The 25,600-nt window shown below is 39.3% G+C and overlaps 1 protein-coding gene across 1 annotated transcript in view; it reads left to right on the top strand.

Annotated features, from left to right (window-relative positions):
- Positions 1–8,381: 8,381 nt before the first annotated feature.
- TLK1 (tousled like kinase 1) overlaps positions 8,382–25,600 on the top strand; it is a 147,060-nt gene continuing 129,841 nt past the window's right edge. The window contains exon 1 of the mRNA XM_011285316.4: positions 8,382–8,663. Coding sequence (XP_011283618.1) covers positions 8,525–8,663 — 139 coding nt within the window. The 5' untranslated portion in view covers positions 8,382–8,524. The remainder of the gene's footprint in view (positions 8,664–25,600) is intronic.

The raw sequence follows: 25,600 nt of genomic DNA, 5'->3' as shown, positions 1-25,600 counted from the left end.
TCCTTAAAAAAATAAATAAATAAATAAATAACCTTCTGGGGCACCTGGGTGGCTCAGTCAGTTGAGCACCTGACTCTTTAAAAAAAAAATTTTTTTTTAATGTTTCATTTATTCTTGAGAGAAAGAGAGAGACAGAGCATGAATGAGGGAGGGGCACAGCGAGAGAGGGAGACACAGAATCCAAAGCAGACTCCAGGCTCTGAACTGTCAGCACAGAGCCCAACATGGGGCTTGAACTCACGAGCTGTGAGATCATGACCCGAGCCGAAGTCAGACGCTTAACCAACTGAGCCACCCAGGTGCCCCATTGAGTACCTTACTCTTGATTTTGCTCAGGTCACCATCCCAGGGTCGTGGGATGGAGCCCTATATCGGTTTCTGTGCTGAACTTGGAGCCTGCTTGGGATTCTCTCTCTCTCCTTCTCCCCCTCTCCCACTCACACACTCTGTCTCTCTCAAGATAAATAAACTTGAAAAACAAAACAAAAAAACCCTCCTTTTCATTTTCTCATTAAACAACAATTTATTTGCCCTTAAATGTGTGTTTATATGCGTTGTGTATATTCACTTACAATTACAAGTGCCAAGGTTTTGGGGTTTTTTTCATTTTTTCCTAATTTTTTATTGTTTATTTATTTTTAATGTTTATTTATTTTTGATTATTTGTTATTTATTTTTTATTTTTCATTATTTATTTTTGTGTGTTTGTGAGCTGGGGAGGGGCAGAGAGAGTGAGACAGAGAACCCCGAGCAGGCTTCATGCTGTCAGCATAGAGCCTGATGTGGGGTTTGAACTCATGAACTGTGAGATCATGACCTGAGCTGAAATCTAGTCAGACACTTAATGGGGTGCCTGGGTAAGCTCTGTCAGTTAAGTGTCTGACTTTGGCTCAGGTCGTGATCTCATGGTTTTTATGTTCCAGCCCCACGTTGGGCTCCGTGCTGACAGCTCAGAGCCAGGATTCTGCTTCGGATTCTGTGTCTCCCTCTCTCAGCCCCTCCCCAGCTTGCACTCTCTCTCTCTCTCAAAAAAATAAATATACATTTTAAAAAATGTAAAAAAAAAAAAAAAAAGAGTCAGATGCTTAATCGACTGAGCCACCTAGGTGTCCCTCTAACTTTTTATTATAAGTGTACTGTTTGATGACTTTTCACAAACTGTTTAACACATGCTTCTACACAGCACCTGGTTTGAGGAACAGAATATTACTTGCATCTCAGAAAGCCTCTATTTGCTTTATGGTGGCATTTTTTACTTCTTTTTGGAGGGGAAAGAAATTCTCATCAATATTTGACATTTCTATAGGGGTACTTGACTGGCTTAGTCAGAAGAGCACGTGACTCTTGATCTTGGAGTGGTGAGTTTGAGCCCCACGTTAGGGGTAGAGATTACTTAAATAAATTAAAATTAAAAAAAAAAAAACTTGACATTTCTATAAGTGTTTCAAAGTTTCTAAATATGTATGAGGTTATAGACATCTCTACTTATTTTTGTCATGTATCTAATTAAGAAAGATTTAGCACTTTATATTCCTTGGAAAAGCATTAAGTGATTTTGTAAATCTGGTTTTTAAAAAATCTTCATTAGTATATTTTTTGAGAGAGAGAGAGAGCAGGGGAGAGGCAGAGAAAGGGGGAGAGAGAGAATCCCAAGCAGGCTCCACACTGTCAGCGCAGAAGCCCGATGTGGGGCTCAAACTCACGAACAGTGAGATCATGACCTGAGCCAAAATCAAAAGTCAGATGATTAACCGACTGAGCCAACCAGGCACCTGATTTTGTAAATCTTAAACCTGTGTATTTGGAAAGATACTGTCAAAAAGTCAAGAGTGTTTGATGTTAATTTTTATAAAAACCACCGTCACTTTCTGTGCCTACACAAAATTTCATATTGCAGAAACAAAGTTCAGTGTAAGGTGTTGAAAATCTTTGATCTTCCCTCTAATGTGATAAATTTATATTTCAATTTAATCAGTAAAACAGAATGAGTGAAGTAGAACACTAGATTACTTGGTTTTATATGTTTTCTTAATCACTTTTCTAAGTAGGCTTAGTTAAGAGATACACTGTTGATTTTAAATCTGCTGTTTGAGTACTGTTTGCTTGTTGTACTTTGTTTTTGTAAACATGTTGTAATACTCATGTCCTTGGCGACAGCCTCTAGCGCACTCTGGGGAGGCAATATTGTTCTGAAGTTGATTATGGTTTTTTAACCTCAGGCAACATGAATCAGTTTTGAAAATCCAGTAATTCCAGTTTTGTTACATATAGATCAATCCCTCTCCCCCATAAGTTGATAAACCTGAAGGAAGCCGTTTCCAATGCTGGAGAGAGCAGAGGAAGTGTGACCTAGCATATAATGCACAAAACGCTGGAACAATCTCTACAGGGATGTGGAAACCAAAATATTCAAGCAGGCTTTGTGAATTGTGCAGGGCAGTTAGGACACAGCAAAATGAGAATTCTTCATAATCCAATGTGATGGAGTCATCTAAGCATCTACCAAAAAGACTATGGAGGTGGCATATTGCAATGGTAGGACAGGCATCTTTAGAGCTCCCGTCTGTGTGCCTACGTTTGGACAAAGAAGGAAATCAAATCTGGGGATGAGTCCAAGCAGAGGAGACAGGGTGGGCATCTAAGTTCAGTCTGATGAGAAGGCAAAGCTTTCTTCATTTCTTAAACATTTGTAAGATAATATTTCGTACATATAAGAGTAGATCACATACATGCATAGCTTAAATAAAAAGAATAAGACAAACATACCTCTGTACCTCCACCCAACTTAACACGTAGCACATTTATTGATGCTTATCTATCAAGCCCCTGTCTGTTCTCCATGAGTACATCACCCCTTTTCCTTGGCAGAAGTAACCACTCTGATTTTGGCTTTTCATTCCCTTTTCTTTTCTCTTCCTAGTTTTGCCATATAGACATTCCTAAACAATATATCATTTAGTTGGAATGTTTATACATGGAGTCAAACTGACTTCATCATTCTTTAATTTGTTCTTTTAAATCAGCATTATACTTGTGAGCATTTTATTTTTTTTATTATTTTTTTTTCAACTTTTTTTTATTTTTATTTTTGGGACAGAGAGAGACAGAGCATGAACGGGGGAGGGGCAGAGAGAGAGGGAGACACAGAATCAGAAACAGGCTCCAGGCTCTGAGCCATCAGCCCAGAGCCCGAAGCGGGGCTCGAACTCACAGACCGCGAGATCGAGACCTGGCTGAAGTCGGACGCTTAACCGACTGCGCCACCCAGGCGCCCCTTTATTATTTTTTTAATGTTTATTTATTTTTGAGAGAGAGAGACAGACAGAGCACAAGCATGGGAGGGGCAGAGAGAGAGGGAGACACAGAATCCAAAACAGTCTGCAGGCTCTGAGCTGTTAGCACAGAGCCCAACGTGGGGCTTGAACCCACAAACTGTGCGATCATGACCTGAGCCAAAGTCGGATGCCTTAACCGACTGAGCCACCCAGGCACCTTGCTTGTGAGCACTTTAATTGTTGAATAGTCTCCTATTGTGTGAAGATACATATTTCTATTTATTTATCCATTCTGTCGATGGACATCTGGGTGGTTTCCAGTTTTGGGCTGCTATGGACATTCTTGTTCTTATGTCCTATTGCACACAAGCAAGAATTCCTCTAGGATATATTCTTTGGAATGGAATTTTCAGGTCATAGAACTCAACTTTACTAGGAAGTACTCATTAACTACTCTCTGCTTAGTTCAAAAGGGCCAGATTTAATAAATAAAAATACAGCATGCTCAGTTTGATTTGAATTTCACATGAACAACCAATACTTTTTTAATGTTAGTACGGTCCATGAAAAAATTATATTTCATCTGGCAACCCTAACAAGGTCAGTAAACTTTACCGAATCACAAACATTGGCCAATGAAACATGAGGGGGTGGTGGAATATTTGGTCCTTTTTCTCTCCCAGAGCGGCCAACCCAGTTGTTAGCTCAGGGGGCTCAAATGCTTGCTAACCAACTATATGGGTAACTAATTGGCTCAATCAATGTGCATACGGCATCAACTCAATGCCAGGCAGGTGCTAGATGCTGGGACTATAACTGTAAACATGAAAGACAAGGTCATTGTCCTCTCTAGGCTTTTAGCCAAGGTGGGGAAACAGAACAGTAAAGAAATGATGTATGCACTATGGGAGCAGCGGTATGCTGGTGAGGAAGCCCTGATTTGTAGCCTTTGATGCCTTTGGGGTTGTAAATACTCTTACCATGGCTGGCTTCAAGCTACCAGTGTGACATCACCGAACTCTGAGTTGGGGAGAGATGTACCCAATCTGTTCTCTGGGCAATATGAACGGGCTCCGACACCACACTGTACGGGGAATACTCAGGGCACTTTTTCCATTCTGTAGGCTCTCTTCTGGTTGGTTTGGGGAAAAGGAACTTGGGCATTAAGTATTTCCTCAACTTTGGAAGGAGTCAAATAATAAATATAAAATGCACTTATATCTATAGTCTTGTCTGCTTTGTAACTATTTTTACTATGGCATATAGAGTCTAATAAATGTAGTTCTAAATTAGGATTAGTATATAGATGGGAGCTAAGATATCCCCTTTGGTATATGACCTATCAGAAGACCCTCCTGCATTGCTCCCTCACTTGTATCCCGGCTAATCCTCATCATTCATTTATCCCATAAATGTTGACAGAGTGTCTGTGCCAGGCACTGTACTAAAGCTTTGAGTCTGGCTTCATGGAGCACTCAATTCACAGAAAGAACACTTTCCCCAGCTCATCCTGATTCTTTCTAGGCAGGGTTACTGCCTTCTCACTTATTCAGTTCACTCCTGTGTTCTCATGCTGGCTTTCCCTCTGGGCATATTTTCCCAAGGAAGCTTGCCAAAACTCCCCTTTCAATGATCCTTTCTTGCTTTTCCAAAGATTTCTCCATCCCCAGAGTGGCAGGTGTTCCTTTCTGTCCAAATCTGGACTCTCCTGACTTTTCTGTACCTTTTCCTATTGTGTAAATTGTCACTCTAGCCATCCTATCTATCGCTATCAAATAATTTTTGAATGCCTCTGTACTAGCTGATGTGCAAGATGCAGGGGAGCCTCTACGCACCCTCTACGTTTTCATTATCATAATCATTTTATAAAACCATCTATTTGTATAATTTTTATGCTTTACTTTAAAAAATAAAATGATTTATTGTACCAAATTTGGAGATCATAAGGGAGAAAGAATAATTATCTAATGTCACAATCCGAGGCTAGCAATTAGGAACTATTTGGGGTGCACCCTTGCAGTCATTTGTTATGCATACTTACAAACTGGAATCATACCCACCTTTTCACTTACTACAGTGTGAAAATTTTATCATCTTTTTCAGTATTCTTTCAAAATCTGATTTTAAATGATGACATGATATACCATTTTCAGGCTACGCCACGGTTTATTTAGTTAACTCTACTGCTGGCAGCAGCCTCTTTACAAGTAAGTTAGCGTTGATGATCTTTAATATAAACTACAGGAATGCAGGAATCAATCATTTTATTGTCCTTCCTAGGCGGCACTTGTAACAATATATCTACATTGAATTATGTATATGCTGTGATCCTCTATTTACCATTTAAAATAAAAGGAGCAGGTCAGCATAAAATGTAACCTAGGTTGGTATAAAGATAACTGGAAGCTGTGGAGAAGGTTGGAAGATAACCCACCATCAAATCTCTTTGGTTGGGTTGTGTTTACTACAGGAGAGGAGCTAAGCTCTGTAAGAAGTCTTGGCATTGGTAGGAGATTTAGAGACCACCTAGTGGCGCTAACCTTTTTCACAGGTGAGGAAATTAAATCAAGAGGGATTGTTATCTGCTGAGACTAATACCCAAGTATCTTGACTTCCTCTGTCCTATTCTCTTTTCATCATACTCAGCTGACTAAGCTTTTTTTTTTTTTTTTTTTTTTTGAGAGAGAGAGAGAGAGAGAGAGAGAGAAATCATGAGCTGGGGGAGGGGGGAAGGGTAGGGAAAGAGGAAGAGAGAGAATCTTAAGCAGCCTCCACACCTAGTGCAGAGCCCCATGTGGGGCTCAATCTCACCATCCTGCCATCATGACTTAAGCCAAAATCAAGAGTCAGGCACTTACTGGACTGAGTCACCCTAGTGCCCCAAGCTTACTCTTAAAATACAGAAAGAGCATATATTTACCTACATGTCCTTACAGGAACTCTGTTTCCCCCTTAGAGTGCATGTACTTTGGTATAAAAGTCTAATAATGGTAAGGTCCTAGATACATATCCAAGAAAAAGGAAAACATATGTCCACACACAGACTGCTACACAAACCAATGATCATAGTAGCATTATTTGTAATGGTCTCAATGTGGAAACAATCCCAGTGTTCATTAACAGGTCAATGGATAAACAGGGTTCTATTCATACAATGGGCTACTCTGGCAACAACACAAAAATATTAAGTGCAACAATGTAGAGTAAACTCAATTATGTTGAGAAAAAGAAGCTGGATGAGTACAAACTATATGATTCCCTTTATCCAAAATTGTGGAAAATGCAAACTAAGTGACAGCAGATCTGTGGTGACTTGGGGATGCAGTTGGGAGTACAAAAGGAGTATCAAAGGTAGAGGAAACTTTGGAGACTGATGGATATATTCATTATCTTGATTACAGAAATGGTTTCACGGTTGTATACACATCAAAACCTATACTGTATACTTTAAATATGTGCAGTTTATTGTACATCAGCTATACTTCAAAAAGTTGTTTAATTTGTGAGATCCACCTCTTAAGTCTGAAATGCAGAACATGACTAAGAACTCACTGAAGAATCTGAAATATAAGAAAACTAAAATTACTTCTGGTGATAACTGACAACCAAGGCTCTATTCTAGTATGATAGCTTATCTGAACATAACATTACTATGAGAAATGCAAAGTCATAAAAATAAAAAATAGAAATGACATTTTTGTCCCCCTGGTAATCATACCATTTCCTCATGCCTGTACAGTTGCTCTATATCATAATCTTTTTAGTGTTCTAGTCAATTTGGTTTCTTAAAGGGAGCAATAACCTTGTTGTTTTTCCTGAGCTATTACACAGCTACTTTATGTACAAGATGCCCAATCCCTGGTGTGTCTTCTGTGTGTGGGTGTGAAGGTGTGGAGAAGGCTACACTGTATCTATACATTTTGGCAAATGCTGTAACTTGCTTTGGGATTTTCTAGCCGTAACTCAGCGGCGGCATGAAAACAAGTTGGAACTTTCTAGAAACCATACTCTCCTACAAGATGAACACTGGAGAGTTTCCCTAAATATGTGACTTCATTAATCAAGTTTTTTTCTATCCAGATTATCCACTTACTGTCTTAAAACAAAGAACTGTACACCACACATAGAGTGCACAACACCGGTAAAGATTCTTTTTAGAAAACATTCATAAAGTTTTATTTTCGCCCTCCCCCGCCCCCAACTTATTTTCGTAGCTCTTCCATTCGGTAATCACTACAATTCTGCAGACGGGGAGACGCACGCAGGTTTTTTCGCACACTACAAAGGGGAAAGAAAGAAGCAACTCTTAACTTTTCAGTTCCATTTTGAGAAATGATCACATCGAACTCCTGAGGAAGGACAGCCCAGCGAGAGCAGAAGCATTTCTCCCCAGGCTGGGTGTGGGTCGGGAGCCAGGCGCGCTTCCGCGGGAGGGAGGGGGAGTCAGGTGGCAACGGAGCGGGAGCCAGTGCCGGCGGGGGAGCGTGCGGGGTGCGCCTCCCTCCGGCCGGCGCGGGGAGGCCGCCCCCGCGCTCTCGAGTCAGCCGGCCCGGGGCTCCCGCGCCGCGCTGAGATCCGCGGGTGCGCCAGGGGCGCCCGGCACCCGCGTCTCCTCCCTCACGCGCTCGCTCCCTCTCCACCCCCCCCCCGCCCCCAACCCCTGGCAGGTCCCTCCCCCATGCCTGCTCCCGCGGCCGCCGCCGCCGCCGCCGCTACCGGAGGCACAGGAGCCTCGCGATAGTGTTTGCACAGGCGGCGCGTGACGCCGCCGCCGCCTGTAACTGATGCAGAGGTTACCCCGCCGCCTCAGCCGCCACCCACCGCCCGCCGCCGCCGCCGCCGCCGCCACCCAGGCGACGCCGGGGGCCGACGCACTGCAGAGGTGCCGGCAGGTTCCGCTCGCGGAAGTCTCCTCGGCCGGCGCAGCCCGCGCTCCGCCTGCACTCCGCCGGGCGCCCCCTCGACGCCTCCGCCGCCGCGCTCCTTCCCTCCGCCTCTTCCCCGGCGCGCCCGCCTGCTCCCTCGCTTCTCCCCCTCTTCCTCCTCCCCGTCCCCTCTCCTCCCCTCACCTCTTCCCTTCCTACCTCCCCCCTTCTCGGTTTCCTCCCCCATCCCCTTGACTCTCCCCTCCCTGCCCTCGCTCCCTCGCTCGCCCTCAGCGCGGCCCCCGCCATGACGGAGGCGGGTGCCGGTGCCGTTGCCGCCGCTGCCGTCGCAGGGGGGGAGTCGGGTTCCCAGAAAGTAGCTTGATGAGTGTCCAAAGTAGCAGTGGAAGTTTGGAGGGGCCGCCATCTTGGTCCCAGCTCTCCACGTCTCCAACCCCGGGCTCGGCGGCGGCGGCCAGGTCCCTGCTGAATCACACGCCGCCATCCGGGAGGCCCAGGGAAGGTAAGCGCCGTCGCGCCCGCGCCCGCTCGCGGGCCTCGTCTCTCGCGCCGCGGCCCCCGCGCCCCCCGGGTCTCCTCCGCCGACCCCGGGGTGGGGGATGGTGACGAGGTGGACGCGAGGCCGCCCGGCTCCGGGGAGGTAGTGCGTTGGCTGTGGGTGGTGGTTCGCGGGTGGCGGCGGAGACGGACGAGGGGGTGCGCGCTGGAGGGGACGGGGCGAGGCGCGCAGACTCGCTTGGGGTTCCTAAGAGCCCGTGCTGCTAGGGTGGGAAGCCTCCCCCCGGACGCCAGCCCCTTTCTGCTCCATTTGCTAGTACACTCAGTACTCTTAACCTCCTGGCCTCCGGTCTCTGGTGGGTTTTCCCTCCCGTTGAAGCATTCATCCTCGAGCCCCCTCCCCTTCCCTCGCGCACTCCTCCCATAGAGGCGGTCCCCGCTCTGCGAGCTTTGCAGCCCGGGACCTGGAGGATGCCCCTCGCTAGCAGGGTCCCTGCCCTTTAGGGGAGAGTCGCTTAAATTATCAGAGCCGACTTTGATCCCCTGCCTGGCCCCTTAGAGCAATTTAAACGGCAGACTGACTCGTGGGCAGGCTTTTGAAACCACCCTCTCCAGATGGTTGCAACTTTCTCTCCTTCGCCATCACCCACTGCGTGTTGGTGCGTTATCTCTCTTGTGCAAGTAGGCTACTGTTCCCTGACAGGGTCGTGGGTTTTGTGGGAAATATCGGCGTAAAGGTTACTGCAAACACGCACCAAATCGGTTACAATTGTTTTCTAAGTTTTCTGGTTTCTTGCATGCAAGTGTGCTGCCACCAGATGTAGCAGTTACACAGCTAGTAAAGACACAGGAGTGCTTTTGACCAAGATTTCAACTTGCTGTATTTAACTTTAAGTATACGACATAAAATGAAATTTGGAAGAAGAGGCATTTATGGGGGAGGAAGAAATGCGCATGGAATCACGTTTAACGCTCTTTTGTCTGGGAAAACGTTTAGCGGTATTCATCAGCAGTTGGTAAATGGGTTGTTCACTCCCAGTTGTGTCACACAAGGAGACTGTAACCACATTTTCAATAAATGTCTGGAAGTCCAATAGTCTTGTGAATCCTTAAAGGAAACCAGGAGCTTTGGTTTATGTAGGTATTGGTGGGGTTAATTTATTTTGAAAATATCTGTCAATATTTACTACCCAGCCTTGACAATTGTTAATCAAGTGTTTTGTGCCCTGAATCTAGTGGTTCAGGCATAGCATTCTTTGTCATCTTGTTCCTGTGAGCATGTGTGAAAGTGACAATAGGCTCAAAGATTGGCATGAATTTGCTCCAGAAAATTCATGGAAAGGTTTGATTTATGGCATCCATTAAGCATGCTGAGTACATTGAGAGACATTTTCCCCTTTTCCATCTTACCCCCAACACTGAGTTCTGATTATTAGAAGATAAAAGTTTATTTATTGACTAATTCAAATTTAGTGCATCTGGCGATTTTTCTTTTTGCACTTGAAAATTTGTAAATGAATGTTCCAAATTCTATTTTGTAAATAGAGCAGTTGGTGCTTTTAGTATGCTTTTATTTTTATCTGTAGTTTCATTAAGATACTTAATGATAGTGTTATCAGTAATAGTGTAATGAGTGATAGTAAATGATGGTCTTGGGAAAGACCCTCTTTTTAAAAGGCTATACCTTTTTATCATTCATTTATTTCTCAAGTATGTATTGAGCCATTTCACTGAGCCAAGACGTAGTGTTGAATTGTTCATCTGTAACATCAATTATCAGTATTAGTAATTTAGGGGCTACAAAGTCTAGATTGTGAGTTTCTGAGGTTACTTTAACTCTAGTTAAAAAACTTCTATGTCATTCTGCAATTTTCCTGATGTTTGAAAATCCTGAGGGGTTAGAATAATTTAGCTTGAGCTTCCAAATAACTAGAATTCTTTGTAGCAGTTTGGATTACAGTAGGCTTTTATGTAAACTAAATTAGTGAATCTTTTGTTTATTAATAAAATAACAAGACGTGCTTTTGTGAACATTTATATTTCATCAAGTACTTCTGTGGCCACAGTAGTATATTTCTTTTTGACCAACCAGCATGTAAGTTAAAACTGTGTTAATTTTCTCTAGGGTTCTATGTATTTATTCGGAAGCTATTGTCTTTCGGATATCATTAATGCTAATAGGAATTGCATATATGAAATCTTAGACATAATGATGGAGACATTTACTTTTGAGTGAGATCCCAGTGTTCATTTTAACAAGTGTTTAACATCTTTTGTGGATATACACGTTAGTATATTGTATAAGTTGATGTAAGTTGAGGGAGTTTTGGACTTAGGGTGACTGTTAGTAAGAACCGTTAATATTAGTAGAACTTGAATATATGCATCTGGGGCACCTGGGTGGCTCAGTCGGTTAAGTGGCTGACTTCGGTTCACATCATGACCTCACGGTTTGTGGGTTCGAGCCCCACGTAAGGCTCTTGCTGTCAGCACAGAGCCTGCTTGGGATCCTCTGTCTCCCTCCCTCTCTGCCCCTCCCCTGTTCTTGCTCTCTCTCTTTCTCTGTCTCTAAAAAGTAAACATTTAAAAAAGAAAAGGATGTATGGATCAAGGTGAAAACAAACTTTGTTTCTGAAGAATTGAAGCAATTTCATGCAACATAATAGAAAAATTTAAACTCAAAAGATACATGGATGTATGTGTACAAAGTTACGTGAGGAACTCCTTCATGGAGTTCAAAAACATGGGCTGTTTTTGAAGATGGGTCAGAACTGTAAAAATTGATTATTTTGAAGTTTTGATATATTTGAAACCAAAAATTTAATATTATACTGTGATTATTTTCAATGCTTTATATTTTGGCTTTCTTCTTTCCTTTTTCACTCTATTCTCATATTAATATAGTTTTACTTGATTACAAATAAAATACACCTTTAAATATTATAAGAATTAGGGATTTGTTGGAATTTAGTAATTTGTGTGATAGAGGATAGACCACTTCTATTCCTAAGAGTCCCAAGGCTTTTCCTTTATCAGTCTTGAAGTTCCCTGAGAGGTGTCAGCAGTTTTCACTCTGGATTTCATGTTGGATCTTATAAACCTGTGGTCTCTATTCCATTTTTAAAAAGTTTATTGATGTATTTTGAGAGAGAGAGAATGAGCTGGGGAGGGGTGGGGGTAGGAGGACAGGGAATCCGAAGCAGGCTCTGTGCTGACAGCAGAGTCCAGTGCGGGGCTCGAACTCATGAACCGTGAGATCATGACCTGAGCCAAAGTCAGAGGCTTAATTGACTGAGCCACCCAGGTGCCCCAATCTTTATCCCATTTTATCTTCTAATAATCCTGTGGTTAAGGAAATGAGAAGAAATTAAGTGCATTTCCAAATAAAGGTTAGTTTTGCTTTACTGAGGCCTAGGAACCTAGTGTCATATTGGCTAGAAGAACAGATGGAGTTTTTCTTGCCTATCAGTACATGGGTACTTTTGAATAAGTTATTGCTAAGAATCAAATGATTATACAGAAGACTTGGATTTTCTTTCTGTTCCATCTTACTAGATATGAATAATTTGCTTTATTTTTATGTAAACAGTGAAAGTAGTTTGGTTAAAAAGATAATACCACAGTGTAATTAAACTGTTGCTCATTTTATTTTCATATTTACAGACTGCATCCCTTAGAAAGAAGAATTAAAGTATTTGACTCTGGATGATTAATACCTGTAGGGAGATGTTAAAAATAAAGGTGTGCCAGATGGCCATTTAATTGCTTGTAGTCACTAGCTGGAGGACAGGGTTGTATGTTTAAGGGTTTTAGCTTAGGAATAGATATGTAGTTGGTGCCTTCTTTACAGAGGCACATTTATGAATTAGAGGAGAGAGAAAAGAGAGCATCCCAGGATAGTTAGAGGTCTGGGAATCTGCCCTTGGGAAATACTTTCTTTGGTTTCAGGAACCCTTTGCTGTCTTAAAAATTACTGAGAACTCTAAAGAGATTTCATGTGGGATATGCCTATCAATATTTACTGTTTTAGAAACAATTTCAAAAGTACTAACTTATCTAAAAATAGTAAACTGATTACTTGGTAACGTTTTTAAATGAAGAAAAAGTATCGTAAAACAAAAACTTGAGTGAGAGTGGTGGCATTGTTTCATAGTTTTACATCACTTTAATTTCTGGCTTATTAGGAGACAGCTGCATTTTGCTTCTGCTTTCAGTCTGTTATGATTTATTTTGATTGAGGTATTGTGAAGAAAATCCAGCTTCATATAGATAGGTAATCAGAAAAGATGATGTATTTTAATAGTCTTTTTAAAGAAATTGTGTCTATTCTTCTTTGATATTACACCAAAATTTGACAAGTGGCAGGTTTTTTTAAAACGTTACTTCAGTGTGGAAGTACACCGTATTTCCGAAATGTCTCCAGAACCCACAAGAAATCTGTGGACTATACATTTATAGCCCAAAGAAGAGACCACTGAAATGGTGGGAAGCATGATAGCTGTCTTGTATTTCAAAAATGTAAATAGCAGAGTGAGTAGATTCATTCTGCTATTCTAGAATGTAGACCAGCAGGTGAAAGTTAGGCATAGATTGAATTCAGTATAATTTTTTGGCAAGGATGTTAGTAAGAACTGTATAGCAGCTAGACTTGTCCAACAGTGGAAAAAACTGCTCTTGGAAGTATTTAGCAATAAGAATTTAAAGCAGTCTACAGGGACATTTTTGGGCGAGGCAGAGATAAATTCTGTTGATTCTTATTTTGAGTGCTATTGGATTAAGTGACTTCAGGTCCCATCCAATTTAAAAATATAAACATTCTGTGATTCTTTGAAAATCACTTAATTCTATAGTTAAACTGTACTTATATGTGTGTGAATGATTTGAATATTCTCTTCAGTCACTGGTATGAAACTCTTGTTGACTTTATTTTGTGTTTTTATTGTGCTTTTCCTCTGAGTATTTTCTTGTATTTTCTGGAATCAACGCTATTAGTCTTCCTGAAATCTTGCTAAATTCCCTGTGAAATATAATAAGCTTTGAGGGCATTTTAGGGAATCAGATGCTGCTTATGATACAGTTTAGTAGAGTTTGTAATATATTCAGGCACAGAATTTTAGAATACTGTGGGGGCTGATTTTCAATTTTGAAAGAGAAACTCTCACCGGTCTTTATAGTCTTATTTGTAATTGTTTATGTGATTTCAGAAGGAATATGCTTAATCTGTTCTAATGGTTTTAAAGCTAGAGAGTCTGAAAAGAAGATACATGAAAGAAAAGTGTTGAAATTGATTACTCTTGAATTTAAAAATACCTATTAAATATAACCAGGACGTAAAGTAAAATGAAGAATTTTAATTCTCCTCGTATTCAGAGAATTATGCATGTAATACTTACCATTACCTGTAACAATTCATATTTTAATTTTATAAGGAACATAATCTCTTTTATGAGTTGGATTGAAAAGTTAGATTTTAGAGAACTTAAGCATAAATTCCCATAACTTCGTTGAAGTTCAACTGAAGTGTAGTAAGTGACACACAGCTCGAGACTTCGTGAACTTGCTGCAGTTGGATTTAGAGCTGTTTTTATAGAAGAGCCATAGGAATAAATCGTCTAGTTTCATAAAACGCTTCATGCTTGTTAATCATTTCCAAAAATCTAAGAAAAATTTAGAAGAATAGTGTTACGAAGTAAGAGAAGCAGTATGGTACAGATGAGAAAGTACATTGATCGTAATTGAAATCCAAGTGTAGTCCCTGCTTTGCCGTTAACTAGCTGTGTAACCTTGGGCAAGTTGCTTATCTCTCTGCTTCAGTTTCATAAAATGAGAATTGTAGAGCTGAAAGGGACCTTGGAAGCAATTGAGTCCAAACCTCTCATTTTACAGATGAGGAAACTTAGATAATTTACCCAGGCTTTTATTGTGAGAGACCTGGGACCAAAATTCACTCTTCTGACTTTCAACTTAGTGCTTTTTCCATTATACTTTGTGGCTTCTTTTCGTCTGTAAAATGAGGGGGTTTGGATTCGAGGCTCTCAGAGGTCTTGAGCAGCTCAAAAATATTATTCTTTTGACATTTGTCCTGATGCAACTTATTGGAGGAAAGTTTGGTAGCTTTTATTTATTGGTGAAAGAGATGTTTCTTGAAGAAGCAGTGTGACTTTTTCAAGGTTATGTTTGGGTTTGTTAAGGGAAGATATCACCTTCATTATTATGGAAAAAATTTTCAAGTTTATGAGCTTGGTAAGTAGCGTGCTGAGTGATCTTGTTTTTAATGATCTACTTTCTAAAACACTGTTATGAATATATTAAAAACAATGTTAGTTACATAAATGACAGTGTGGTACTCTGAAGTGAAGTAGCTAGGTTCTGGAGTGTTTCCCCCTGAGTTAGGATTGTCATTATTTAATAGCACGTCCGTTGTGCTGCCTTTTATCACAGTTTTATTTGTGTTGCCTGCTAGATGGAGAGGTCTTGAATTCAGAGATTGTGTTTTCTTCATTTCTGTATTCTTAGTGCATACCAGGATGTCCTCTGTATTGGCACCCAACACAAAGTTTTGTTGAAAGACTGTTAAGTCTTCTTAAAAATTGAGTGATTATGTATCTTAAGGTGCACATATTTTCAGACCCAGGAAGATGCTTATGTTAGTAATTCTTAGGTTATATTTTAGAGAGTGATATTATGGATAGCACCAACAATAATAGCCACAATTTATTGTTTGCATATATTCATTTAATTCTCGTAACTTTGTGAGGTGTACGCAACTTTCATTCTCATTTTACAGATGAGGAAACTGAAGCACAAGAGAAGTGAAGAAACTCGTGTGATGCCGCAGTGAATGCTAGGGCTGAAATTTGAGCAAAGTCTGCATTTTAATGTAGTGTCTACATTTTAGGTAACATATCACGAGGATATGTTACCTAAGATACAGAAATTTGGTTTTGGTTACTTTCTTAGTTATTTTTCCTTCACAGATTTTAATTTACTAATCTTTTAGGCCCATTCAGTTTACCTATAAACTTGTGTTAGTTTTTTTTTTTTTTTTGCATGAGTTTTTTTTTTAATGTTTTATTTATTTTTGAAGAAAAGAGAGATAGAGTGTGAGTGGGGGAGGGGCAGAGAGAGAGAGAGAGAGAGAGAGAGAGAGAGAGAGAGAGAGGAAATCTGAAGCAGGCTCCAGGCTCTGAGCTGTCATCACAGAGCCCGAAGCGGGGCTCAGACTCACAAACCGCGAGATCATGACCTGAGCCAAAGTTGGACGCTCAACCAACTGAGCCACCCAGTGCCCCTTTGCATGAGTTTTTATACACGTATGAAGATAAGATTAAAAAATGACACATATAATAAATCCCAAACCAAACAACCCAATTTAGAAAGTTATGCCAGCTGTGCAAATCTTACATTTTGTTTTTTCAGATATGTTTAGTTCTTTCATAGGAAATGTTAGAGGTACACTAGCGAAAAACCTTATTTTTATGTTTAATAATCTAAATTGGAATGCCATTTATCTTCCCATTTGGCCTCATAAGCCCACCACAGCCGTAACAAATAAACATTAGGGTTGGAACAGAGAATTTCCTACTGAGTACAGGAGGCTTTATAGCCTGGTACATAAGGTTCTGAACAAAGTTGAGGTGCTTTGAGGCTTGAAGCAAGAGGCTTGAAGCTATGGCTTGTCTATAAGATGCATTTTTAAAGTGTTTAGTTTTAATTACTTTATTGCTTACAAAAAAAATCTCTTGATAATATGTATTATTTAGTAAATCTAATGAGAGACAGAGAATTTGACTAGGTTAATAGGAATTCAAAGCATGATGAGGAAAGACAGAGCTGATCCAGTGGGTAGGTTATGAAGCTTAAATCTTTTTTTTTTTTTTTTTAACTTTTAAAGTTTCTTTTTTGGGGGGAGAGGGGAGGGACAGAGAAAGAGGGAGAAAGAGTATCCCATACAGGCTCCATGCCCTCAGTGTAGAGCCTGATACAGGGCTTGAGCTCACAAACTGGGTGATCATGACATGAGCTGAAATCGAGTTGGATGCTTAACCACTGAGCTACCCAGGCACCCTGAAACTTAAATCTTCTCCTGTGGCTTCATTATTAGTTCTGAAATGTTGGGACTGCCAAGAAGACAAGTTATACCCATATTTAAGCAAAAATGTGTATATTCTACAAAGATGCATTACAAAGCCAAATATGAGTGACTTCTGGGATAACATTTGTTCTTCTTCACTGGTCACACTCCTAACTTTGTGCCTTCCTTGGAAACTGATTCAGCTGGAGGTAATGACAAACTTTTTCTAGATTTAAATTCTTAAGCTTTATTGTTAATAGTATCGCTAGTTTTGTTAAATGTGATACATTGTGTGATTTTATGATTGACACTTGACACTGTGTATGTGCTTCCCATCTGATGATAAAATATTGTGACACTTGTGAAGGTCATAGGGATTTGTATGAGGCCAGTCAGATTCCTCCTGTCTCTCATAAGATCTGAGGCATGTTCCACTTTTTTTTCTCTTTGGATAAATAGTGTGTTTGCCTCTTTAAAAATACAGTTTTTCCTTTTTTCTGTGCACACGTTTTTAAAAATATGGTAATTATATGATTTAGTCAACTTAGTATGTTACTTGTTGTATTTATGTCTCTTACTTATTTTTTAATGTTTATTTTTTGAGAGAGACACACAGAGTTCGAGCAGAGGAGGGGCAGAGAGAGAGGGAGACACAGAATCTGAAGCAGCCTCCAGGCTCTGAGCTCTCAGCACAGAGCCCCATGCAGGGCTTGAATGCACTAACCATGAGATCATGACCTGAGCGGAAGTCAGATGCTTAACCGACTGAGCCACCCAGGTGCCCCTCATTTATTTAAAATATTCATATACTTATTAATGGTAGGCCCTATTCTAGGTACTTTGTAAATAGTAACTCATTTACTTGTAACAATCATACGAAGTAAGTTCTGTTATATCCTTGTTTTACAGATGAGAAAATTGAGGCCCAGAGAGGTTAAGTAACTTACTGAAGAACGCATAGAGAACATGTAGCAGAGCCAGGACTCAGACTAGGCTCCTGAGTGCATGCTCTTACAGTTACCCTATTTTGTCAACAGTATTCCATTGGATGAATGTACTATAATTTACTAACTTAAGCATTCTTCTTTAGGTAGTGTTTTAGTCATGGTTCTGTTGCTTACCTGTGATAAAAACTTAACATATGCCTTGGTAAATTAAACAAAAGAAATGTATTGGTTTATGTAACTGGGAATTGTATGTGTGGAAGAGGCTGGAATGGCTTTGGAAATAGCTTAGATTCAGGATTTTACATAATGGCATTGAGTCTCTGTTTCCATTTCTGGATTCTTGTAGCCTCTTTTTGGAACTTCGAGACACATACCTTTTAGTGTAGCAACCACAATTGAAAGATGGCTTCCCTTTCCTGATGTCCACATGTCAGTCAGTTTTGGGTTGCTGCCTTTTTTTTTTTTTTTTTTTTTTTTTTTTTTAAATTTTAGAGAGGGAGAGTGCGAGAGTGGGGGTGAGGGGCAGAAGGAGAGAGGGAGAGAATCTTAAGCAGGCTCCATGCTCAGTGCAGAGCCTGACATGGGGCTTGATCCCATGACCCTGGGATCATGACCTGAGCTGAAATCAAGAGTTGAATGCTCAACCAACGGAGCCATCCCTACACCCGTGATGCTGATGTTTCTAATTGTCAGTTTCTTAACCAGTCACTGGGACCTGGGAGATGAAGTTCTGCAAGGTAACTAGCTGCTGTGGTTAGAGTGAGTTGGGGAACCCACAGAAAATCATGATTGATAATCCCCTTAAGATCACACAGATTAGTTGAGTGGTAGTTTTCCTGAGAAAGGGATTATGGTGAACAAAAACAACTACGGTAGTTATTTAGGTTATTTTTTTCTTTGTATTTATTTTTAATTTAAATTTTATTGTTTTGGCTATTATGTAGTGGTATAATGAATAAAAGCTTTTTTTTTTTTTCTTTTTTTTTTTCTTAAAGACAGTTTTCAGTGTAATTGTCAGGGCAAAAAATATGACAATTTTAGGACTTTTGATGAGTGTTGTCAAATATTGTATGAAGGATTGTACTGAGTTCATGTATCTGCAGTGCATGAGATGGGCATGTATTTTTGAAGCAGATGAGGTTCAATTCATCCTATGAAGTACTGGGCTTAAATATTATTAACACAGTGCTTTGCACTTAATTGAAAGGTTGCAAACCTGACAAGGAACATGTATCTAATCGAGTTTGTCAAATGCTTTATTATATTTTTTCTGGGCATCTCTTACTCTATTTAAAAACTTTTTGTTTTATACTTTTAAACATTTTAATAAACTTTTATGCTTTTATACAGTAAAAAACCTAAGGCTAGTAAGTGGCAGTATCCTGCAAGCTCTTGGCTCCTACTCCTCTTTCTGTCTAGTGTCTCCTATTTCTTTGACCTCGTTGACAGCATTGTCCTTAGCTTTTGGATATTGATACCATATGTAAAAAGCATTATGATGTAGTAAGTTAGTGTAACATAAGTAATAGTTATAAGCATGCAATTGTCAGACCTGGGTTCCCGTTTGAATTTTGTCACTTAAACTGTGGTTACTTAACCTCTCAGTGCCTCACCTATAGATTTTCTTGATTGTAGGTTGGGATACTAGTGGTAACTACTTCACAAGGTTGTGAGAATTAAATGAGAAATTCGTGGCACATTAAGCAGTCATTATATGTTAAATATTACTATTATATATAGATATAATGATGCTTTATAATTTAATTTTTTTCTTTATTCAAATGGCAAGAATGGGGTGTCTGAGTGGCTCAGTCGGTTTAGCGTCCAACTCTTGCTTTTGACTCAGGTCATGATCTCACAGTTATTGGTTCAAGCCCCACATCAGCTCTGCTCTGACAGCACGGAGACTTCTTGGTATCCTCTCTCTCCCTCTCTGTCTCTGCCCCTTCCCTGCTTGTGCTCTCTCTCCCTCTCCCTCAAGATAAATAAGTAAACTTAAAAATATATATAAATGGCAAGAATAAGAAACAAGTACTATCTGGATAGAGGTCCCTTGTTGCTGGAGCACATTTAATTCACATGGATTGTCTCCCTGGGCTGTTGAAGAATTCTAGTAAAGTTGTGTCTGACAGAGGCAGATTTCGAATGTTGTTGAAAATTGCTACTTTCATTATTTTAGTTCTTGTAATTTTCTGTGGCTTGAGAATTGATCAAATTTATGAGACATGTTTATAACATTTAAGCAAGCATCAAGCAGTATATATTTGGATTAGCAGTGTTTATGATTCATCTAGTTTTTCATATTGCTTTCAATATGCAGAAATATACTTGAAAGCACTGCATTGAAAATTGTAAAAGTGCCTTGCATTGTGTTTTTTCATGTGTTCTTATGTGTATACCAAGGAGATTGCTTTATGTGCAGTAGGTGCTTAACAATGTGTGTTTATTGGTGGGTGTGTAGGCAGTGTAGTCCAGGGGTTAGGATTGTGGGATACTATAGATAGACCTGGATTTATATCCATTCTCTGTCACTTCTGAGCTGTGTGACCTTGGTTAAGTTACTTGCTGCTGCTGCTGTTAGTGTTTGTGTATGTATGTTCATGCAATGGTCAATTTTTTCTTTTGAGGTGAAAGGCAAGGATAAAAAAACCAGCTCATATTTGAGAGTCATTGAAAACTAATGTTTAGGTTACATTCCCTCATCTCTACATGTTCTTGTATTGTAGGTTTCATAATTATACTTTAATTATATTAAATGTATAATATAATTAAATAAATATATTTAATTAATGTATACTAACATAACTTAGTTGATACGTACACCAAAACTTAATCATAATTGTTATTTCACTGTATAATATTTGACATTTATTATGCATACAATAATATTTCTTCCTTTGAATTGCTTCTTTAGTGTATATTTGAAGGATTTGGTTTATTGGGTAGAAGGAGACAAATATTAAGCGTCATATATTTTATTGTGTATTATTATTTCTTCCCAGTGGGATAACTAGGATTTTAAAGTCTGTTATTGCTTCTCAGCTATGAATCAATTGTCATAGCTTTAGAGTTTTATAGAAACCTTATTGGTGTAGTTTGTTTATTTACTCAGCAAGTATTTTTGGACCTAGAGCCTAGTACTGGGAAAACAAAGATACATAATAGAGTCCCTGCCTCTTAGGAGCTTGGTCACAATCTGATGGGGAAGACTATAATTCATAACATGTAATTCGTACTTTTACAAAATATACTTTTAAAAAAACACGCTGTGGATCAAGTAAAACAGTCTCTGCGTTACTAGGTTTCAGCTTACGATATAAAAAGAAGAACTGTGATGTAGTTGCAGCATATATTATATCAAGGTATTTGTCATTTGGTTGCTAGAAAAAAAACTTAAGCAAATAAGATTTCCTATTAGAAGGATATACAGCTGGGTATATCTTAGAACGCAGACCTCAGGGGGACTGAAATAGAAACTGGACATTCAGGAATCAAGGCAGCACTATTCTCCTGTGGATCATAGAGCAACCCTTTGCAGCTGTGAAGGAAAGTTCTCTAAGAAAGAAAAGTAGCAAGTGAGGGAATTGTATCTCTATCATAGAGGTATGAACAAAGTGCTCCCTAGAGAAGGGAATTACAGTTATGTCTTGATTGCGAGTGAGAGTGAACTTAATATTTTTCAAAATTTTCTTAATCTTTATTTTTGAGAGAGAGAGAGTGAGAGAGAGACAGCATGAGTGGGAGAGGGGCAGAGAGAGAGGAGGCAAGGGAGACATAGAATCTGAAGCAGGTTCCAGGCTCTGAGCTGTCAGCACAGAGCCCATTGTGGGGCTCCCAACTCATGAACTTCAAGATCATGACCTGAACTGAAGTCAGACGCTTAACCGACTGAGCCACCCAGGCGCCCCTTGAACTTAGTATTTGTATCAAGAGCCCATTGCTGATCTTTCTTGATATCTTTTATCTTAGTCATTAGAATATATGGTAGTGATGTCAGTCCTTGTTATATTTGATGGGACCATTTTCTCCACTTTTTTCTTTCTATATATTTGTAAATTTTCCATTATATAAAGTTTTATACTTTTATTAAATTCAACACAAGTATTTTCTTGTGATATTGCCCTTTAAAGTTCAAGTACTCTAATTTTGCTGTGATGCAACTGATTTTTTAAATTTTGTATATTGCTTTATCTTACTGAAGCATAAGACATATAAAAAATGCCCACAAATATATTTTAGCTTAGTGAATTATTATAAACCATGATCTGTGTAACTACTACTACTCAGTCAACAGAACATTCAGGGGCGCCTGGGTGGCTCAGACGTCAGACTTTAGCTCACGTCATGATCTCGTCGTTCATGAGTTCTAGCCCTGCATCGGGCTCTGTGCTGACAGCTCAGAGCCTGGAGACTGCTTCGGATTTTGTGTTTCTTCCTCTCCCTCTGCCCCTCCCCCACTAGTGTTCTGTCTCTCTCTCTCTGTCAAAAATAAATAAAAACATTAAAAAAAAAAAAAAAAGAAACAGAACATTCAGAAGCCCTCTTCCTTCTCCCATCAGTCACTACCTTCTCTCTTCTTCCCACAGAAATCACTATTCTGACTTGGTTATGCCTGTTTTGAGCTTTATATAGATAGATTCACACAGTATATACGTTGTTTTTTGATATCCATGTTAATTCCTGTAACTGTAGTTCATTTTCATTGCTCTGTAATGTTACTTTGTGTGCCTGTATCACAGTTTATATAATCTGTTGATGGATGTTTAGATTGTTTCCACTTCTTGACTATTACTAATAATGCTGTATGAACATGTTTATACCTGTCTCTGTGTGTACTATTAATATCTATTGAGTATATACCTAACAGTAAATTACTGGCTTATAGGATATTTATTTGCCTTTAGTAGATCCTACTGGTTTTCCCAAAGTGGCTGTAACAATTTATACTCCCATGAGCAATTTATGAGAATTCCTATTGTTCCACGTCTTATTAGTATTATTTATTTTTGCTAATCTGATGGGTGTGAGGTGGTTTTATGGTTCTAATTTTCATTTCCTTGATGAGCTAACCATTTTTGCATAAGTTTATTGGCTTTTGGGTGTCTAACATATGTTAAGTGTTCAAATCTTTTGGTCAGTTTTCCTTTGTGGTGTTTGTCTTACAAAAAACAGTAATGTATTTAAAGGAATTCTTTTTATATTTTGGATAAGTATTCTTTTCTTTTATTATTACTTCCCCTTTTCTGTGGCCTGCTATTTCCCTCCCTTTATGGTATTTAAGAAGTATCTCAAGTTCATAAAAATGCTTTCCTGTATTTTCTTGCTTTTAATATAGGCATTTACAGCTGTAAATTTCCCTTTAAGCACTCAGTTAGCTATCAGTTCATCACTAAGTTTTGTTATTTTTTTTGTGTGTGTTTTTTGTTTTTTTTTTGTTTTTTTTTTTTTTTTTTGAGAGAGAGCGAGAGAGAGAGCAGGGTAGGGGCAGAGAGACAGGGAGACACAGAATCTAAGCAGGCTCCAGGCTCCAAGCTGTCAGCACACAGCCCGACATGGGGCTTGAACTCGTGAATCACGAGACCATGACCTGAGCTGAAGTCCGAAGCTTAACCGACTGAGCCATCCAGGCACCCTTGTTATGTTTTTGCTTTTACTCATCTCAAGTATTGTCTAATTTTCCTTTTGAGTTCTTATTTTGACCTGTTGCTGATTTAGGAGTATGTTAATTTTCACATATTTGTGGATTTCCCAAATTTCTTTCTGTAATTGATTTAATTCATTTGTGCTTGGAGAATATACTTTGATTTTAGCCCTGTTCAGTTTGTTGATACTTGTTTTATGGCCTCGCATGTGGTCTGTCCTGGAGAATGTTGATGTGTGCATTAGGAGAATATGTGTTCTGTTGTTGGAGTATCCTCTACATGCCTGTTAGGTCTTGTTGGTTTATAGTATTTAAGCTTTCTCTTTCCTTATTAATTTCTGTCTAGTTCTACTATTGGAAATGGAGTATTAAAGTCTTCTAACTATTGTAGGATTGTCTGTTTCTTCCTTTGATTCTGCCAGTTTTGCTTCATGTATTTTGAAGCTCTGCTATATGGTGCAGACATATGTATAATTTTTATCTCCTGATGGTTTGACGCTTTAATTGTTATAAAATGTTCCTCTTCACCTCTAGAAATGTTTTAAACGCTGTCTGATAGTAGTATATCTACTCCAGTTTTTTAATCGTTGCTATTTGCATCGTGTCTTTCCATCCACTTACTTTCAGCCTATTTGTGTCTGTGAATCTAAAGTGTGACAGCATTTAGTCGGATCTTGTCCTTTTTTAATCCAGTCTTAGAGTCTTTGCCTCTTTTTTTTTTTTTTTTTTACATTTATTTATTTATTTTTGAGAGACAGAGGGAGACCGAGCACAAGTGGGAGGGGGGCAGAGAGAGGAGACACAGAATCCGAAGCAGGCTCCATGCTCTGAGCTGTCAGCACAGAGCCCGACGCAGGGCTCATACCCACAAACCACGAAATCATGACCTGAGCCAAAGTCGGATGCTCAACTGACTAAGCCACCCAGGCGCCCCCAGTCTTTGCCTCTTGATAATGATATTGGTACGGTTGGATTTACATCTGCCATTTTGCTTTTTGTTTTCTGTGGGTCTCTTTTTGTCTTTCTGTGCCTTCTTTACTGCATTCTTTTGCATTATTTTCTAGTGTAACATTTTAATTCCTTTAATGATTTTTAAATTTTTTTTGAGTTATTTTCTTAGTGATTGCTTGAGGGTATACATTACACAACTTGTCAAAATCGACTTCAGATTTATAATTCTGGTGATATATAGAAGCTTTATTTCTATTTAGTTCTACTCCATCCTTTTCTTTAAATCACATTGCTATGTTACAAACTAAAAAACGCCTTATTGTAATTATTTCATATAACTTCTGTCTTTTAAAGAAACTGATAAGAAAGGAAAACATGTACATATAATAGTTTTTTACTAACTTTCTTATTTATCATTTCAGTTCTCTTCATTTCTTTCTGTAGATTTGGTTTACTATCTAATGTCATTTCCTTACTCCAATAAAGTTTGTCTCCACCTGCCTCCTTTATGCTATTATTAGCAGATGTCCCATTTCTAAATGTTTTAGGCCTAATGACAGAATTATATGCATGTTGTATGTGGTTACTTTTTTAAGTTGGTTAAGAGAATTAAGGAGAAATATGCAATTATGCTGCCTTTGCTGACACTCAGGTTCTCTCATGTAGACTTAGATTGTTGTATGGTGTAGCCAGAAGAACTGATTCTTTTGCCAGCTCCAATCAGCTCTTCAGCCCCTCTGGTGGATTTTTCATTTTAGTTACTGTACATTTCAACTCTAGAGTTTTAATTTAGTTATTTTCTATTCATTGGCATTCTCTTCTATTTGAAGAGATACTGTCATAGTAACCTTTCTTTAACTCTTTAAACACGGTTTTCATGGTTTCTTTTAGTTCTTTGAACATATTTATAATAGCTGCTTTGAACTCTGCTGAATCCAACATCTGGGCCCTCTCAAAGGCATGTGCATAGTCTTCTTGACCACCAGAGATGACTGTGGTTTTGACCCTGTTCTTTTTGTCTTTCCCTGATTTTCCATTAAGCATTTGGCTGGTCTGCTTCTACTGCCATCGCACTCAGCTGTCAGCCTCCATTAATTGCTAGCTGATTGCTCTGTTGCTTTCATCAACTTCCCGGAGCATAAATTGCTCCACAGTCTGATTGCATTAAGTCAGGTTTCTACAGAAGGTTAAGGGTTGCCAGTCTTTGAGACTTGTGCTTGCTTTGGGAGGTAACTGCATTTCTCACAGTTTGCATCATTCTCACGGTTAAACTTCTAGATGGTCTGTAGCTTTGCTTGTTGCTACTTCTGTCATGGAACTACAATCCT

This window comes from Felis catus, chromosome C1 (assembly GCF_018350175.1).
Source record: "Felis catus isolate Fca126 chromosome C1, F.catus_Fca126_mat1.0, whole genome shotgun sequence".
NCBI classification, from domain to species: Eukaryota; Metazoa; Chordata; class Mammalia; order Carnivora; family Felidae; genus Felis; species Felis catus.
This window is presented reverse-complemented; position numbering and strand designations above follow the sequence as displayed.